General features: G+C 41.8%; 1 protein-coding gene across 1 annotated transcript in view; it reads left to right on the top strand.

Annotated features, from left to right (window-relative positions):
- The window catches only part of ERC1 (ELKS/RAB6-interacting/CAST family member 1), a 503,932-nt gene that overhangs the window by 342,797 nt on the left and 140,900 nt on the right, over positions 1–20,235 (top strand). Inside the window, 1 exon segment of the mRNA XM_030214918.1 lies at positions 17,635–17,772. Within this exon segment, the coding sequence (XP_030070778.1) occupies positions 17,635–17,772 (138 nt within the window).

Genomic DNA, 20,235 nt, shown 5'->3' with positions numbered 1-20,235 from the left:
TGATGTTTCTTCTCTTTATGCCAGGCCAATGACCATAATGTTTTACATCTGCCTTTGTCAATTGTGTATCTTTCTACAAGTAGAGTTTCTTTAATTTGGTCTTAGAACTATTTTAGGGCCCTGTGTACTAAGGTGCACTAGCATTTTTAGCGCATGCTAACTGTGTAGATGCCCATAGTAATATAATGCACATCTGCACTGTTAGCACACACTAATAACTCTAATGTGTCTCTAGCACGGCTTAGTAAATAGGGCCCTTAGTGTCTTGTTCAATAGCTCTGAGTAAATAATATTTAGCTTTGTGGGGTTTTAAAATAGTTTGGCTTCCTAAAGGAAAAGTCCATAGACCATTATTAAAATGAACTTGGGGGAAAATCCACTGCTTATTACTAGAATACTGCCAAACCACTCTGGCCCAACTCTGCTCTCTTTACAAATAGTCCAAACTGATACAAATAGCAGAGAATGTTGAACGAGTCAGCTTTATAAATTAACTAGTAAAAAAGGCCCGTTTCGGTATGAAATGAACCGGGCGCTAGCAAGGTTATCCCTCTCTCCCTTGCTCTCTCCCTCTGTCCCCTCTAAGTCCCACGGCCCCCTTTCTTCCCTTCCGATTTCCAGGCCCGCCCTCCCTCTCTCTCCTTCCCTCTGTCCCTCCCCCGAGTTCCAGTCCCCCCTCCTTTCTGTCTCACAGACACGTCCTTGCGATGCCTCCACCCGCGGCCCTCCCCAACACTGGCCCCGCCCATCCCACTACGTGCACGTCGCCCCTCCTCCAAAATCACCAACCCCCCTCTGCTACCCTCCCCTCCCCCCTTTTACCGGGGTCCTGGCGGCAGCAGTGAAGAGCCTCGCGAGTCTGCTGCCTTCCCTTCTTTTCACTCTCAGCTCTGAGTCTGACCCTGGTCCCGCCCTCATTTCCTGTTTCCGCAAGGGCGGGACCAGAGTCAGAGCTGAGAGTGAAGAAAAGGGAAGGCAGCAGACTCGCGAGGCTCTTCACTGCTGCCGCCGGGACCCCGGTAAGAGGGGAGGGTAGCAGAGGGGGGTTGGCGACGTGCACGTAGGGACGTCTCTGCCCCCTCCCGCTGTTCTTCAACGCGCGTCTCTCACTGAGATTGTAACCCCCTGTTGACGTCAGGCAAGCAGGTTTCTGCTGCTGGCCAGTGACGTCAGCAGGTGGTTACGATCCCAGTGAGACACTTTAGAACGTTCACATAGCAAATTATTATATTAGACTATGTGAGGTTGAGTCTCATATAACCAACACGGCTATTTTCATTTCAGTCCACGGTGAATCTTTGCTCATGTGTGTATTTTAATCATTGACTTGTCCCCCACCTACCTATATCTCTTTCACATACTTTGTGAACATACATGTAGTTACAGCTCCTTAGTTACTTTCATACTGACTTATTAAGCACACAACACTTATCTGTGCAAATTGGTGAGCTCTTACACCCCGACAGGTGCCTGTTTCGCTCTGCTTTGTCAAGGGGGAGTATCACCAAATCAGCTTACTGACTGCAGTGTCTGTGACAGATGGCACTGCATTGAATGAAGTGAGCATTGAGTGAAGTAAACTGATTGACTGTTGAGATTTGAAGTAGGAATACTAATTGGTTAGAACTGTTAATGCCAAAGGAGAGCAAAATAATGGTGGCAATGCATTGAAAGAGTACCCCTGAGACAGCAGTTTATGAAACCAGAACCTTTGTAAGGGTTTGGTCTTGAGAAGATGAACTGGCATGGGAAATTTCAATATAAGTTAACTTTATTTTGAATGAATTATACTTGTTTAACTTATATGAAATGTTTTTCTGATTAGTGACTAATTGCTGACATTGAAAATTATCAGCTGTATAGCTGTGTATACCCACTTAAAATTCTGAGGTCTTTTCTTCTCATTCAAGCCTAAAAAATTGTTTGGCAAGTATTATATTTAAGAATTGGGGGTAATATTATAAACCATTTGTGCATGTTAAACACTGATTAACATGCAAATGGGCACTTATAAAATGCCAACTGGCGTAAAAGTACATGCAGTGTGATATGATAGTGTACCCTTTGCCATTATGTGCATACAGGGCTAGAGGCCAACTGAAACTGCTTTTTTTTTCAGTTTCAGCTAAAACTGTTATCGAAATGGTCTAACCACTTTCTGCCAAAACCGAAACTGCAGCTGAAACTTGTCATCTGGTTTCGACCAAAACTGAAAACTAAAGTTTGGTTGTGTGAATGTGAACTGTTGAGGCCCATTGGGGGCTGTCAGAGCTTGCAGTTTGCAGCCCTCTGCTAAACCCACAGGAGATTACCCTCTTCTCCCAGGAACTGCAAGCAGAAGTGGCTGACAACTGGGAGAGTCATTTTAACAAAGACTTCACAATACGTCCAGCACATTAAGTTCCCAAGTCAATGCAGTTATAGTTAAATATCCTCTGAGACAGGACCTTTCTGAGAATGTGTGAAAAAAAATCATTTTTACCAGCTTTTTATGCTTACCCAAACCATGTGGGCAAAACAGAGGAGTAGCGTGATAAACAAGACTTTCTTCCAAAACACCAAGGAGCCGTAGAGAGTGAATATGTTCTTTATTCAATGTAAGTGTAGCATTCGACACGGCACCGTGTTTCAGCCAAAGTGCCTGCCTCAGGAGTCTAAAAAATTACAACAAAAAATGCAGTCACAGGAACATATTAAAATCTTAAAGAATTAAAAAATAGGACATAGACAAATGTATAATATGTGATAAATATGTCATTACATATATCATATAATGTATAAATAATCTTCAGTGAACAAGGAGTCATAAATATAGCCAGCATAGAAAAAGAATGATAAAATATTCTTATAAAGACAATGAATACAATAAGACAGATATTTTAACGGAAATATGACTAACAAATTTAAAGCTGACCTGTATATTGTAGTGACTCGATGACAAACATTATGGTGGTATATGGGAAATAGACAGGATCAAGTCTGCAACAGGAGATGTAACAGTGTTTATATGCAAGAATGCTAGAGGTAAAAACATAGTTATGTTTGTCAGCATAAAAAGCGTGGAAGGCAGAAAGTGAAATAATGAATATACCAAAAGGTAAGCGAAGTAAAAAAAAAAAAAAAAAGTGCAGAAGGAAGGAGAATGTACAATTATGTATCAAGAAGTATCATAAAAAATAAGAAATATGCTGTTCTAATGCGGATGTGAGAAAACAGAAGTGCCAACGGAAGGAACAGATATGAATTTTGATTTTAAAAAACATACTGGAAGAACTGATGCGCCATAAACTACGAGCAATAAAGGTTTCTAAAAAACATATTCAACATACTTTAAAAATGACTGACAATTCCAATGTGGCGATGTAAATAAAAGCTGAAAAAAGGATGAGATGAAGACAGGAGTCAAAGGAAGATATGACGAACCTCCCAAGGGTACGACTGTGGTTTGAAGAAAAAATTAACTGTGGTTTACAGAAAAAATATGCGCGCCTACTAGAGAGGTACACTGTGAAAATAAACACTACCCTCTTACAGAGGAATTTGCACAAGGAGCACTTAAAAAAAAACAATAGTATAAGCAGAAGCAGGTGAGGGTAAACATATGGGTAGAGGAATGCAGCACCAGAAAACAGCACAATTAACATGGAAATGCATAACTCTATTGAAACATTAATGCTATGTAGTGCATCTGGCAAGTCACGACACAGATAAATGGTGTGCCATATATAGTTGTGAATTTGAAGTCTTTATTGTACAAAATCTCCTGTGTTAAATAATTAAGAGGTCCTTTTACTAAAGCCTAGTGTGTGCTAAATGCTGTGTGTCCTGTTTTATACCTATAGGCCACTTGGCACATGCTATTGTTCCCTAGTACTTGCAAAGCTTTAGTATAAGGGCCCTTAAATAAACCAATTCCCATTCCACAGTAGGGATTCAGAACAGGGAAGTGCAGGGTAGAAAGTAATCTTGCATTTCTATTTTGTAAGCACATTGCTTTTGGGTATATACAGTGGGGGAAATAAGTATTTGATCCCTTGCTGATTTTGTAAGTTTGCCCACTGACAAAGACATGAGCAGCCCATAATTGAAGGGTAGGTTATTGGTAACAGTGAGAGATAGCACATCACAAATTAAATCCGGAAAATCACATTGTGGAAAGTATATGAATTTATTTGCATTCTGCAGAGGGAAATAAGTATTTAATCCCTCTGGCAAACAAGACCTAATACTTGGTGGCAAAACCCTTGTTGGCAAGCACAGCGGTCAGACGTCTTCTGTAGTTGATGATGAGGTTTGCACACATGTCAGGAGGAATTTTGGTCCACTCCTCTTTGCAGATCATCTCTAAATCATTAAGAGTTCTGGGCTGTCGCTTGGCAACTCGCAGCTTCAGCTCCCTCCATAAGTTTTCAATGGGATTAAGGTCTGGTGACTGGCTAGGCCACTCCATGACCCTAATGTGCTTCTTCCTGAGCCACTCCTTTGTTGCCTTGGCTGTATGTTTTGGGTCATTGTCGTGCTGGAAGACCCAGCCACGACCCATTTTTAAGGCCCTGGCGGAGGGAAGGAGGTTGTCACTCAGAATTGTACGGTACATGGCCCCATCCATTCTCCCATTGATGCGGTGAAGTAGTCCTGTGCCCTTAGCAGAGAAACACCCCCAAAACATAACATTTCCACCTCCATGCTTGACAGTGGGGACGGTGTTCTTTGGGTCATAGGCAGCATTTTTCTTCCTCCAAACACGGCGAGTTGAGTTCATGCCAAAGAGCTCAATTTTTGTCTCATCTGACCACAGCACCTTCTCCCAATCACTCTCGGCATCATCCAGGTGTTCACTGGCAAACTTCAGACGGGCCGTCACATGTGCCTTCCGGAGCAGGGGGACCTTGCGGGCACTGCAGGATTGCAATCCGTTATGTCGTAATGTGTTACCAATGGTTTTCGTGGTGACAGTGGTCCCAGCTGCCTTGAGATCATTGACAAGTTCCCCCCTTGTAGTTGTAGGCTGATTTCTAACCTTCCTCATGATCAAGGATACCCCACGAGGTGAGATTTTGCGTGGAGCCCCAGATCTTTGTCGATTGACAGTCATTTTGTACTTCTTCCATTTTCTTACTATGGCACCAACAGTTGTCTCCTTCTCGCCCAGCGTCTTACTGATGGTTTTGTAGCCCATTCCAGCCTTGTGCAGGTGTATGATCTTGTCCCTGACATCCTTAGACAGCTCCTTGCTCTTGGCCATTTTGTAGAGGTTAGAGTCTGACTGATTCACTGAGTCTGTGGACAGGTGTCTTTCATACAGGTGACCATTGCCGACAGCTGTCTGTCATGCAGGTAACGAGTTGATTTGGAGCATCTACCTGGTCTGTAGGGGCCAGATCTCTTACTGGTTGGTGGGGGATCAAATACTTATTTCCCTCTGCAGAATGCAAATAAATTCATATACTTTCCACAATGTGATTTTCCGGATTTAATTTGTGATGTGCTATCTCTCACTGTTACCAATAACCTACCCTTCAATTATGGGCTGCTCATGTCTTTGTCAGTGGGCAAACTTACAAAATCAGCAAGGGATCAAATACTTATTTCCCCCACTGTAGTTTGTGGATTGTTCTGTTACTACAGTTTCTGCTGCTACTATTGCTGCCATTTCTGTAGCCTCACTAAACATTCACAATTTGATTGGTCTCTAACATAATGGGGAGACATAAGAGAACAGTGAGCCATCAAGCTTGAAGGGCTGGTGAAGTAGGAGCTCAACAGGTAAGGTCCCCTTAAAAGCAGAATTGATACCATTGTGTGAGTGGAGGAGTGGCCTGCTGGTTAGGGTGGTGGACTCTGGTCCTGAGGAACTGAGTTCGATTCCCACTTCAGGCACAGCTCCTTGTGACTCTGGGCAAGTCACTTAACCCTCCATTGCCCCAGGTACAAATAAGTACCTGTATATGTAAGCTGCATTGAGCCTGCCATGAGTGGGAAAGCGCGGGGTATAAATGTAATAAAAAAAAATAAAAATTGTGTAGATACCAACTTCAGTTTGAGTTTTTCCTGTTATCCTTTTGTTTTAATCCTGAAAGAAATATTTTATTTCTTTTGTTTATACTTGAATGGTAAAAATTAATTTCTTCTGGTACCCTTCTCTTTTCAGGGATCTTCTTTTAATCAGTACTGAGAATTTTTACAGTATCCACAAAATAAAGAACAAGGATTCATTCTTTGCGGAGCAAAGAGAGAGTATTAAATGTTTTTACAACTCTTCATTTTCCCCAACTCCCCTTTCCCCTAATTTATTAATAGTCAAACGCAAAACACACTTAGTAAAGTAAGCAAAAGTGGCTGCAGGAAATATAAAACATTTCAGTAACAGCAGATTGAGGAATGACAGGTGTAAGAAAGGCTGTTATAAATTATTTGTAGAAGTCCCAAATCAAATTTAAGTTCTCACTTCTGCAATAGCTATGTTTTTCTGAGTCTGCAGTATGAAACCAAAGTTCCAACTAGTATATCATCATATTTTTAAGCACCATTTTCTAACCTAATCATAAAGTTCTTACCCATGAGCTGGCTTGGCAAATCTGTCATTTTTAAAAGATCTCCTATCTAATCTAAAAAATTGAAACTTAGGCAAATGATTTAATACTGATCACGTGGAAATTCAAAAGGTATGTATTTTTATAACTAGTGTGGAGGCATATTTTCAAAACACTTAGACTTACGAAGTTTCATAGGTTACTATGTAAGTCTAAGTGCTTTGAAAATGAGCCCCTTAATATAACTGCTGAGTTTGGTCAAAAAAACTTTGTCACAAGTCTTACTAAAGTAAATGGATATGAGCCAACTTGTTTATAACCCTGTCCAAAAAAAAAGTATTAACCCTTTGCGAAGTCCAGTAATTCTTATGTGATATTTTTGGGGTAATTTTATAACAAGCTGCCTAACCAGTGCACAAGATACACAAGTGATACCTATTTTGTAAAGTGCTGTTAGGGTAATTTTATAAAGCAATTTCCACATGTAAAGCATGTGCTATATATCAGAAAAGAGCTGTTATGAAATTCTGTGGGGTATAAACTAAAAATTAGGCATGCTAAACCCCTAATTCTCTATAATCTTTGCACCAAAATATAAGTTCCATTTATGTGCTAAGATATAGAATACGAGCACTTAACATGTGTGATTGTAACATTCACATGTGTACGTGTCAGTGAATGTACACCTGCAAGGGGGCATACACATGGGCAAATTTTGCATGCATCAAAATTAAGAACCGATGACTATTTGGTATATAAAGCTCAGGTAGCAATGATTTTGTAAGCTACCTGAGTGGTACTGCTGAGGTTCTTGAAATTGGTTTCTAAGGTGTTCATTATTATTACTGCAGTAGAGTTCTGTCTGTTGGATATTGTGTGCTGTACTTCTGTTACTTGATACTTTTTGAGCCTATTTGACTGTGTATTATTTTAAAATACATTCACTAGTCCTAACTCCACCCAGAATTTGCCCCAGGAATATACTAAGAGGTTCAGTACATGCTTTTTCCTTCATTTACCCACAATTTTTAACAGCTTCTTTCTGCACACAAAATGTTGCTTTACTTGCAGAGATCTTATAAAATTAACCTCTTTGTGGATAATTTTATAATGGACTATCTAACATGCAGCAGACATATGCATAAATGAAGCCAAATTTTAAGATGGGAACATATGTGCATAATTACCCTTTAAAAATTGTTACTTGGGAATTCACACATTTACATCTGCTCTTAAGGGATGCATCTCAGTTTTTCTGCACATACACATACTTTATAAAGTAAGTGCATTAAGTCTAAGTACCACCTCAACATTTCCCCATGTTAATGTCTCTGCTCAGGTTTCAGTAACCTATGCAAGAACTGGTATGCATAAGTTTACACAATATAAACCTAGGAAAATTATTTTTGTAAGCAATTATGTGTGAATAAAATTCCATTTTCCACACAAATCCTATATAATAAAACGCACCTCCAACATTCTGAAGCTGACTGCATGACTGAGGCATCCCTGCTCTCTGTATCCATCTCCTGAATTGACATCACGTACTTCCAGGTTCGTCACAAGCAGAAGTGACCAACCACACGAGGTTTCTCGGCTTCAGAATGTTGGAGGTGCATTCTATTACATAGGATTGGTCAGTTCCTTGGAGCACAGCCAGAGCTCAGCGTCCTGCACAGTAACGCTCAGACACCAGAGAGAGAGGGGGGGACCTGACACCAGAGGGGGGGGGGGAGGTATCTCTGTCACACACACTCTCTCTCTCTCTCTCTCTCACTCTCACACACTCTATGTCTCACACTGTATCACATTCACTCTCTATGTGTCACACAGTCACTCACACACTCTCTTGGTCTCATACACTCAGTCTCACAGAGAGCCTGTGTCTCACACACACTCTCTCGCACACACTGTGTCTGTGTGAAACACACTCTCTCTCACACACTGTGTCTCACATACGCACTTGCACACACACTCTGTCTCTCACAGACACACTCGCACCCAGACTCACTCTCTCTCTCACACACACCCCCACACTCGCACATTCACTCTCTCACACACAGTCACTCTCACATACACTCTCTCAAGCATATATACTCCGAGGAAAACCTTGCTAGCGCCCGTTTCATTTGTGTCAGAAACGGGCCTTTTTTACTAGTGTCTTATAAAATCGCTCCCTTTATGACCAATTGATTTAAAATTACTGTCTCACCAAATCTTACCAAAAAAAAGCATTTGATCCCATTTTTTGGGAGACCGACTTAGTCTAAGCTCTCTCATCCATTTATTTCAGATGTCTGAGCAACTTTCACCCAGTGTTTTGGATGCCATATAATGTTGATTATCTTCCATTACCCAACTAGCCTTTTTCTTGCTTCCTGGTTGGGCCACAGTGTTGGTATCATCTGCTGTTTGCATCCCCAAGGGCTGGGGACTGCATTGGGCTAAAGCAGTGGTTTGTTACTGTTGCAACCTAGTAACAGGTTGTTGAACTGTGCCACAGTGTAACTACTTTGCTGCCTTGTATTTGGATGACCTGGGTTGAAGTATGATTTCAAGGTCATAGTCCAGCTGCTAAGCTGGCCATAACAGTAGATTCCTCCCCACCACCTCCTTTGTATCCAGTTGCAGGGATGTGTTTGGTTATCAGAGTGACCTGGAAATTTCCCATCCCTGTAAATGTCCTGTTCACTCAGCACTGCTGGTCATTCTATCATGTTAGGATAGAGGCTTTGGAAGTGAGAGTTGAATACAAGCTTTTATTTTATTTATATTTTTAAGTTTTTGACTCACAAGCTTGAAAGCTGCAGTGAGTCAAAACTTGGAATCCGCATTCTGTCAGTAGTGTGTTTCACTCAGTTCAAATTCTGAAAAATTAAGCATACCCATAGTATCTGTTAATCTGTCATTTTGCTTAATTTGGAAAGCACATTTTAATGAAGCATGTATGAACAGGCGTGAAACACAGTCATACATGAGGGATTGGAAATTGTTCCTTGATGGTCTGCCGTCCCCACCTAGTGCTGCCACACCTCTGTCTTTTCTGGGCTTGGATCTCTGTGTGTCTGTGGCCAAGATAATAGAAAAAAGACTGTTTGAAAAGGACAATTACCTAATTACTATGATTCAGTGTATCGGAGTTTCTATGCTACAGAAACTGGAATTGCTTTACCCATAGAAATGTGTGGGATTGTTTTTTTGGAGAACCTTATTTTTCTGAAACCCCTAGTCCATTCTGTCCTATTTTTTTTAGCTCGCTGTTTTTTTAATCAGTTCTACCCATATCCCAGAGTTGGCCTCATTCTGTTAAGTTACTGGAGAGTTATTTTGCCACAAGACATATTCTTGACCCCTTGTACATAATTTCTTTCCACCCTCCTGTTCCATAAGAATGGGTTGGAAAGAAGAAAAAGAATAGTTGGCACAATTGTGTTTCTAGGCACTATGGCAACCTGGCACTCAAGGTTTGTTATGCTTTGCTTTTAACACGCTTCATAGTCATCTCTGATATGTAACAACCAGCCTTACAAAATATTATAAGCAGAACACTTGGCTGTTGAGCCTCAAACATTTCTAAATTTTAGTCAGCGGGCATGATCATATCTTGATTTTTGTGTGCACATTGCGACACGTGAACCTTCTGGGTGGCTAGATATTCTTGCCCTTTCCATTTTCCACACGAGTTGCATAAGAGTTCATGCAGAAAGAACATATTTAGGGAGGTATTTATTAAGGTGTTGTATAATTTGGGTTTCTACCGCATTTTAATTACCTCAGGAGAGACTAACCTACAGTAGCTTGGTGTCACAGGTTTGTCATTCCTGCAGTATATGATTAATACTACTGTGAACATCTGGGCACTAAGCTGCGTTCCAGGGCTCCTGGGACACCACGTAAAGGGACTGGCAAAGCTGCCAATTGTTGGCTTGATTTAATAATTTGATATACTACCTTACATACAAGTTTTAAAGCAGTTTACAATAACAAAGGGGGAAAAAGCATAATACAATAAACAGATAAGACAACTAAATTTAAATTCCTCCCATTAATATTCATATTAAAACCTCAGAGGAGGATTCAATTAAAAATCAGCAAAGGTATTTTGAAACTTCTCTTTTCACGGCTTTTCGAAAACTGAAGTAGCCAATTAAATTGCTAACCAACATCAGACAGAGAATTCCTTAAGGATGGACTCACATGACTAAAGGCCCAGTTCCTTATCATCCCTCCGGACCAGCCGAGCAAGACTGATGGGTTGTGTATGCCTTCCAACAGGTGAAGACTGAACATTGAAACTTGAGAGCTAACTCCTCCAAGTCTCAGTCTTCAGCAGGTGACAGACATGGTGAGCCCTTCAGTCTCTTTCTTTCTCTCTCTCTCGCTTAAAAAAAAAAAGGTATTTATTACTTTTTTATTTCTCTGTGCACCGTTGGGATTTTGTTATTGCTGGCAGAGGCTGAAACCCATGGGTTTTTTTTTCTTGTGGTTCAGTGGTATAAACTCAGGTGGCCGGGGCCCTTCTCCCTTAACTCTCCTAGAGCTATCGTTTAATTTTAGCTCTTGTCAGCCTGTACCTCTTTGAAGGAAGGGTGTTGCACTACTGTGGGAAGCAGTCACGATTTAAAAGAAAATGTTAGCTTTCTCTACCTGAGCACAGTAAAAAAAATTAAAAAACAACCTCACAAAAGACCAGCACTCTTTTATTTTAGCTTTTGTCTGTGCTCTGAGTTGACTGTTTCCTTAAAACGCTGCCGGGTACTATGACTGAAAAATTAAAGCAATGTTCTGTTTGTCAGCAACATGGTCTTACCGCTACGGGTATTTGCAAGATTTGTACTGCTCAAGATCTGACGGTACTGGCGTTATCAGCACCAGCAGGACTGAAGTCTTTACCCTCCGCGGTGGTTCCAGGTCTGGGACTCAGCTGGTGGTTAGTAGCGCTTCAGAACCAGTTTCGGCAGGATTGGTCGCCATTTTAGATAAAGCGCTCAATGTGACTGCAGGGAAACCCGCTCACCAGACAGTTTCAGCTAGTTTGGAAAGTGCTCAGGGAGGGGTTCCTGAAGGGGGATTCCCTCCCAAATTCATTTTAGCCATGTATAAAGCCTTTTTACTTAACAGTCTTCTCCTCCTCCTATTCTTCCAGCAAAAGAGGTTTCTGACTCTCTTCTTGCTACAAAAAGGGCTAGAGTCTCCTGGGAGGACCAGGAAGACAACATGGACATGAATTCACAGCATTTTATTCCAGAACTAGAGGATTTGGAAGGTGAGCAGACTGGGTTATTCAGGACCTCCCTCTGGGGGAGGATCCTTCTGTGGCAAGGGTCTTTCATAAGCAATGGCATACCAAGGGCGGAGCGGTGGGGGCGGTCTGCCCCAGGTGCAAATCAACAGGGGGTGCTCAGCTTCCGCTGCTCCAGCCCCTCCGTTTGGGCAGTCGTCCCTGCCTCTCTTCTGGCTGGTTCCGTGTCTTCCTTTTGCTCCACCCGTGCCAGACTGCCCCCACTATTGCCTCTCCTCTGGCCGGACGGTCCCGCACCTTCCTCCAGCAGCTTTCAGCCCTGTCAAGCTGTCGCTACTGCTGCTGCTGCTTCTCATCCACCAAACTAGCAGTGGTAGCGGTAAGCAAAAGCAGGAAGATTGCAGGGTCTCTAAGATACCCATGGCTGCCGTTCACAATGATTAAAACCAGTTTGTGGTTACTTATTCTATAGTGGATTAGGGTGTATCTGTGTTTGTGAAAAAGACATGGTTTTCTGTTGGCATTGACTATGCAGGATCGACGATCTGTACTATTCTGGCTGGTTTAGTTTTACAATAGATGTTTGATGTTCTACTGCTCACTGCAATGTTTAGGATGCTGCCTTTTCCTAGGTACACTCTTGTATGACTCATAGAAGTTACTGCTTAAGTTACTGCTTAAGATGTGGTAGAATTGCTCTGTAGGTCCTGAATGACATTTGTTGTGTTTTGTATTCTCAGTATGTATAATACTGGATTTTGGAAGGGGGTGTTAAAATGATCGGCCCCGGGTGTCAAATACCTTAGGTACGCCACTGTCCATAAGGAATCTAATTGCATTAGTATCTACCACTTTGAATTATGATGATGTCCTAGAGACTACGGAGCAGCACAAGGTTGATCCTTTAGTTAAGGGAGGTCCGTAAGTCCGGTAGATCTTTCCCTATGCATCAGGACATTTGAGATATTGTCCAAACTCAGTGGGATACCCCGGATGCTTCTTTCAAGTTAGCACATTCTATGATTCGTCTTTACCCGCTTCCTGAGAAGTATAAAGAATGGCTTAAGCCTCCAGTAGTAGATACATAGTAACATAGTAGATGACGGCAGAAAAAGACCTGCATGGTCCATCCAGTCTGCCCAACAAGATAAACTCATATGTGCTACTTTTTGTGTATACCTTACCTTGATTTGTATCTGTCATTTTCAGGGCACAGACCGTATAAGTCTGCCCAGCACTATCCCTGCCTCCCAACCACCGGCTCTGGAACAGACCGTATAAGTCTGCCCAGCAATATCCTCGCCTCCCAACCACCAGCCCCGCCTCCCACCACCGGCTCTGCCACCTGATCTCAGCTAAGCTTCTGAGGATCCATTCCCTCGGAACAGGATTCCTTTATGTTTATCCCACGCATGTTTGAATTCCGTTACCGTTTTCCTCTCCACCACCTCCCGTGGGAGAGCATTCCAAGCATCCACCACTCTCTCCGTGAAAAAATACTTCCTGACATTTTTCTTGAGTCTGCCCCCCTTCAATCTCATATCGTGCCCTCTAGTTCTACCGCCTTCCCATCTCCGGAAAAGGTTCATTTGCGGATTAATACCTTTCAGATATTTGAACGTCTGTATCATATCACCCCTGTTTCACCTTTCCTCCAGGGTATACATGTTCAGGTCAGCAAGTCTCTCCTCATACGTCTTGTAACGCAAATCCCGTACCATTCTCGTAGCTTTTCTTTGCACCGCTTCAATTCTTTTTACATCCTTAGCAAGATACGGCCTCCAGAACTGAACACACTACTCCAGGTGGGGCCTCACCAATGACTTATACAGGGGCATTAAAACCTCTTTTCTTCTGCTGGTCACTCCCCTCTCTATACAGCCTAGCAACCTTCTACTTATGGCCACTGCCTTGTCACACTGTTTCGTCGCCTTCAGATCCTCAGATACTATCACCCCAAGATCCCTTTCCCCGTCCGTACATATCAGACTCTCCCCGCCTAACACATACATCTCCCGTGGATTTCTACTCCCTAAGTGCATCACGTTGCATTTCTTCGCATTGAATTTTAATTGCCAAACTTTAGACCATTCTTCTAGTTTCCGCTGATCCTTTTTCATGTTTTCCACTCCCTCCCGGGTGTCCACTCTGTTACAAATCTTAGTATCATCCGCAAAAAGGCAAACTTTACCTTCTAACCCTTCAGCAATGTCACTCACAAATATATTGAACAGAATCGGTCCCAGCACCGATCCCTGAGGCACTCCACTACTCACCTTTCCCTCCGAGCGAATTCCATTTACCACCACCCTCTGGCGTCTGTCCATCAACCAGTTCATATTCAGGTAGATGCAGTAGTGTCAGCAGTTACTAAGAAAAATATTGTGCCTGTGGATGGAGGAACAGCTCTCAGGGATCCTCAAGACTGCTGAATTGATACTTTATTTAAGCATTGCTTTGATGTCTCTGCTTTGGCAGTACAAGCGGTCATTTCCGGAGCTTTGGTAGTCCAAGCGTGTTTCCGATGGTCCGAAAAAGTGTTGGATAGAGACTCCGATGATTTCTCCTTATTGGATCAATAGGTAGCTAAAATTGAGATGGGTTCCACTTTTTTATCAGATGCCCTTTATGATTTACTTCGGGCATCAGCTAAATCCATGGCTTTAGGTGTAGCGGCACATCGGTAGGTTCCAGGTTAAGAGATATTTTTTTGTGGAGGTGGGCCCAGATAACTTCGGACCAGTGGGTTCTCGAAATTGTTTGGGACGAGTATGTACTAGAGTTCGCTCGTTCTCTCCCAGGCGCCTATTTAGAGTCTCCTTGTCGTTCCCCAGGGAAGTTGCTAGTGGTCAGAGAAACATTAATAAGGTTGGTCACCTTAAGATCAATTTGCCCAGTTCTAGATCTCGAGCGTGGCACAGGCAGATACTCCATTTACTTTTTGGTCCCAAAGAAAGAGGGTTGCTTTTGTCCCATTCTAGATCTCAAATGGGTCAATCAAGCACTGTGAGTATTGCCTTTCTGCATGGAAACCTTAAGGTCAGTTATTGTAGCTGTTCGCTCAGAGGAATATCTCACAGCCCTGGACCTGACAGAAGCCTATTTGCATATTCCTATAAGACCAGCACACCAGCGTTTTCTTAGTTTTGCTGTCCTTGGTCTACATTTTCAGTTTTGTGCAATGCCCTTCAGTTTGGCGAGAGCTCCAAGGTCATTTACCAAGATTATGGTAGTGGTAGCGGCGGCACTTCGCAAGCAAGGAATTCTAGTTCATCCTTACCTAGACGACTGGTTGATTTGTGCAAAATCACTTCAAGAAAGTCGCAACGTGACTGCCCGGTGGTGCAGTTTTTGGAGTCCTTAGGCTGGGTGATCAATCTGCTTAAGAGTCATTTACTCCCATCTCAGACCTTGGAATATTTGGGAGTCATGTTCGACACTTTGAAAGGTCTTGTCTTTCTTCCTCTGTCGTGCTTAGCCAAGTTGCAGACACAAGTCAGACATCTCCTAGACTGTTCACCTCCCTGTGCTCGGGATTATCTGCAAGTTCTAGGGCCTATGGCGACGGCTATAGACGCAGTTCAGTGGGCCAGCACTCACATGCGCAGTCTCCAAAGGTCTCTTCTTTCTCAGTGGTCTCCAGTTCAGTGGGCCAGAGCTCACATGCGCAGTCTCCAAAGGTCTCTTCTTTCCCAGTGGTCTCCTCACTCGGATTCGTTAGACATCAAGCTTCCTCTTCCCCTGGTAGTTCATCAAGATCTTCAGTGGTGGTTCAACTTGTTCAAGGGGGTTAGGCGGGACCCTCTTTGTTGGATGGAAGTCTCCACAGATGCAAGTCTCTCAGGTCGGGAAGCCCATTGTATGAATCAGCTAGCTCAAGGCTGCTGGTCCGTGGAAGAGGCCTCTCTTCCCATCAATCTCCTGGAAACCAGGGCGATTCATCTTGCGTTGCTTCACTTTTCCACTCTTTTACAGGGCAAAGCTGTCAGAGTGTTGTCAGACAATGCTACATCGGTGGCTTATGTCAATCGTCAGGGAGGATTGGTAGCATGGACTGTTGCTACTAATTGTCTTTCTGCCACTTATTTGTGACCTGGATTGGCTACTGCTGGAAGCAGGATACTGGGATAGAAGGACCATTGGTCTGACTCAGTATGGCTATTCTTGTGTTCTAATGTGTTAGTTCCATGCATGGTATTTTTTTTTTTAGTCAGCCTATAAAGTGCCCCCTCACCTTTAAAAGATCAAAGAAACTTTCAGGAGACACTGGTACAGATAATATATAATATGTAAACAGCTTTGATTGTAACCACAGATCAATGGTATATCAAATCCAGTCCCCCCCCTTCCTACTGCTTCTTTTGTATAAAAACAGAGGGGCATGAGGTTTGACCTTATTGATGAGAAAAAGCTCATCATTAAACAGGTTGATGACCACTGCTGCATCCTGTTCTAAATTATTTGTTTAACCCCTCTCCTTTTACATGTAACTGACTTGGCTGTTCTTCAAAGCACCTATCAAAACAATCTCTGACAACCAGTTTAAAATTTAGGAAGTCTTAATTTTTGGCAGTTGATCATTTTGATTCCAGCCACCCATGAGGGGATATTGAAGTTTTTTTTAATGCTTTTTTTTTCACCTCGGTTCTTTGGGTGTGATATCCGCAAGTGAGCCTTCTCTGGAGTAGCCCCCACACTCTGGAATGCATTGCCTGAAAGGCTCCGCTTAACACAAGACTACCTCTACTTCAGGAAGCAGGTGAAAGCTTGGCTCTTCAACCAAGCCTTTAACGGAAGAAGTAACTAACTTGTTAGTCTCACTCACACACACAAGGATTGACTCGGGCTGCACATACTGCAGTGGGACAAAGTTTATCCACGCCTACCCTAGCTGAGTTAATATTTAACCATCTCTCTGACCTCACGTGCAACTTTTCTTCAAATCTATCACCTTACTTTCTAATTCTTCCTACTTTCTTGCTCATCTACATGTTACAACTTTGCCTTACCCTTCACTACCAATTATAATGTTCTAGTACATATTGTGTTGTCATTGCAAGTAATATACCATAAGTAATATACCATGCCATATGTTGTATTGTTCAAATATTTTTACTGCTCTAATTGCCTATTGCTCATGTTTGATCTATTCTTACTGTACACCGCCTTGAGTGAATTCCTTCAAAAAGGCGGTAAATAAATCCTAATAAAATAAATAAATAGCTTGCCTGTGCATTACTTTGAATCAATATCCCAATGATGAGTTTCAGGCTTTAGACATGGTTGCCTAGTTCCAGTGACTGGTCCTAAATTATAAAATTCATTGCACTTGTTTAGTTCATTTTGACTGTATGCATTTCCTTTTCATGCTGTCTTTTATAGTAGGAGATGACCAATTCAATTGCTCTTTCTTTTTTAATGAATTGCTCTTAACACAGCGTGTGCTTAAATGCATTCCTCTTGTATACTACAGGGGTAATGTTATTAAGCATTTTCTTCATATTATACATTGAACATGGCTATTATAGATTTGTGCAGCAGTGTACATGTGCAAAAAAATACACACTTGAAAGATGTCTACTTTTATGTGATCCGTTCATAGGTGTTTGGGAGGTGTACACTGGCCTCAGAGCAGAGCATTTGTGTACTATTAGTAGCAGCTTTGGAAGGCTATTTTATGCCTTATAAAATAGATGCTTTTCATAAATTTCATTTTGGGCACCCTGTTGTGCAATTTCCTACCGCATGGTTTTCTTCTTCCTTGTCTTATCATTAGATTAGTTGGCCAGAAATTCAGTTGGGACCTTATTTTTGTTGCAAATGTCTTAACTATAGTTTCTCTTCATCTTTCCTTTTAAGATCGAAAACCTTCAGGAGCAGCTAAGGGATAAAGAGAAACAGCTGACCAGTTTGAAGGACCGAGTAAAATCCCTGCAGGCTGATACCACAAACACAGACACTGCTTTGACTACTCTAGAAGAAGCTCTTGCTGAAAAGGTATGTGGCTTATACTAAACTCTTTACTATACATTTCCCTTTTTTCCTTCCTGAATTTTTGGTGTTAGTTCCATGATGCAAATTGATAGGATTTTAAAAGGGAAGCTCTCTGTTTACTGATCCTGTGGTGGCGGGGTAGGGGGGGTGCAAACTGCCTTGTTTTCCTTCTGTGTGTGCTTGACTTTCCCTCTTTTGCCTTGTCTTTCCCTTTTGCCTTCTTCAGCTTTACTTGTCTCTTAGTGTGATTCCTTTGCTTTCCTATACATTGATGGAGTTTCTTTCTCATTTTCTATTGTTCTGCCCGTCAGCTAGAGTGGTGTAGAAAATTTTGCAAATAAATAAAGCAAACAAACAAACATTTCTTTCCTGGTGGAACAGTTTTTTGAGATATGGGTTAGAAGAACAGACCAACCATAGGGATGGCAAGGGAGCAGATGGAATGTGTTTGGGCAATGTATTAATCTTCCCAATTTTGTATAGAACCAAAAGGGCATTTTTCACAGAATGGAAAGCAATCTAATGAAGAAAATAGAGATGAGCACAGCCACTAGCAAGTTAGATGTAGAAGGTAGTAAGGTAGATCAAGAGAGACTTAGAAAACAAATTGCTGTGGAGGCAATAACTAACATTTTAAATATATCGCAAGCAAAACGCTCATGAATGAGTTAGTTGGACTGCCAGCCAATCTACAGAAAGGATAGAGAGTGCTCATAAGTACATAAGTATTGCCATACTGGGAAAGACCAAAGGTCCATCAAGCCCATCAAGTTGTCATTGCAAGTAGTATACCATGCCATACTTTGTATTGTTGTTTAAATATTTTTACTGCTCTAATTGCCTATTGCTCATGTTTGATCTATTCTTTCTGTACACCGCCTTGAGTGAATTCCTTCAAAAAGGTGGTAAATAGATCCTAATAAATAAATAAATAAAAGCCCAGCATCCTGTTTTCAACAGTGGCCAATCCAGGTCACAAATACCTGGCAAGATCCCCAAAAAGTACAAAACATTTTATACTGCTTATCCCAGAAATAGTGAATTTTCCCCAAGTCCATTTAATAATGGTCTATGGACTTTTCCTTTAGGAAGCCGTGCAAACCTTTTTTAAACTCCACTAAGCTAACCGCTTTTACCACATTCTGTGGCAATGAATTCCAGAGTTTAATTACACGTTGAGTGAAGAAAATGTTTCTCCGATTCATTTTAAATTTACTACATTGTAGCTTCATCGCATGTCCCCTAGTCCTAGTATTTTTGGAAAGCGTAAACAGACGCTTCACATCTACCCGTTCAACTCCACTCATTATTTTATAGACCTCTATCATATCTCCCCTCAGCCGCCTTTTCTCCAAGCTGAAGAGCCCTAGCCGCTTTAGCCTTTCTTCATAGGGAAGTCATCCCATCCCCTTTATCATTTCTGTCGCCCTTCTCTGCACCTTTTCTAATTCCACTGTATCTTTTTTGAGATGCGGCAACCAGAATTGAACATAATATTCGAGGTGCGGTCGCACCATGGAGCGATACAAAGGCATTATAACATCCTCATATTTGTTTTCCATTCCTTTCCTAATATACCTAACATTGTATTTGCTTTCTTAGCCGCAGCAGCACACTGAGCAGAAGGTTTCAATGTATCATCAACGACGACACCTAGATCCCTTTCTTGGTCTCTGACTCCTAACGTGGAACCTTGCATGACATAGCTATAATTCGGGTTCCTCTTTCCCACATGCATCACTTTCCACTTGCTCACATTAAACGTCATCTGCCATTTAGATGGCCAGAAACTTCGTAACGCGTCTAATGTCTTATAATGTCTTCTGCTATACCACTATCTGTATTCCTAATGTATGTTAATGTGTTCTGCAATACCACTATCTAATATTTCATGACCATGTAACCCAAAAACCAAATGTATATCCGCTTCTCATTTCCAGTATCCATGATGTATTGTAAGCCACATTGAGCCTGCAAAGAGGTGGGAAAACGTGGGATACAAATGCAACAAATAAATAAATAAATAAAGTAAGGTCCTCTTGTAATTTTTCACAATCCTCCCGCAATTTAATGACTTTGAATAACTTTGTGTCGTCAGCAAATTTAATTACCTCACTAGTTACTCCCATCTCTAGGTCATTTATAAATATGTTAAAAAGCAGCAGTCCCAGCACAGACCCCTGGGGAACCCCACTAACTACCCTTCTCCATCGAGATTACTGACCATTTAACCCTACTCTCTGTTTTCTATCTTTTAACCAGTTTTTAATCAACTGTAGAACACTACCTCCTATCCCATGACTTTCCAATTTCCTCTGGAGTCTTTCATGAGGTACTTTGTCAAACGTCTTCTGAAAATCCAGATACACAATATCAACCGGCTCACGTTTATCCACGTTTGTTCACCCCTTCAAAGAAATGTAGTAGATTGGTGAGGCAAGATTTCCCGTCACTAAATCAGTGTTG

This window comes from Microcaecilia unicolor, chromosome 9 (assembly GCF_901765095.1).
Source record: "Microcaecilia unicolor chromosome 9, aMicUni1.1, whole genome shotgun sequence".
In the NCBI taxonomy this organism is placed as follows: Eukaryota; Metazoa; Chordata; class Amphibia; order Gymnophiona; family Siphonopidae; genus Microcaecilia; species Microcaecilia unicolor.
This window is presented reverse-complemented; position numbering and strand designations above follow the sequence as displayed.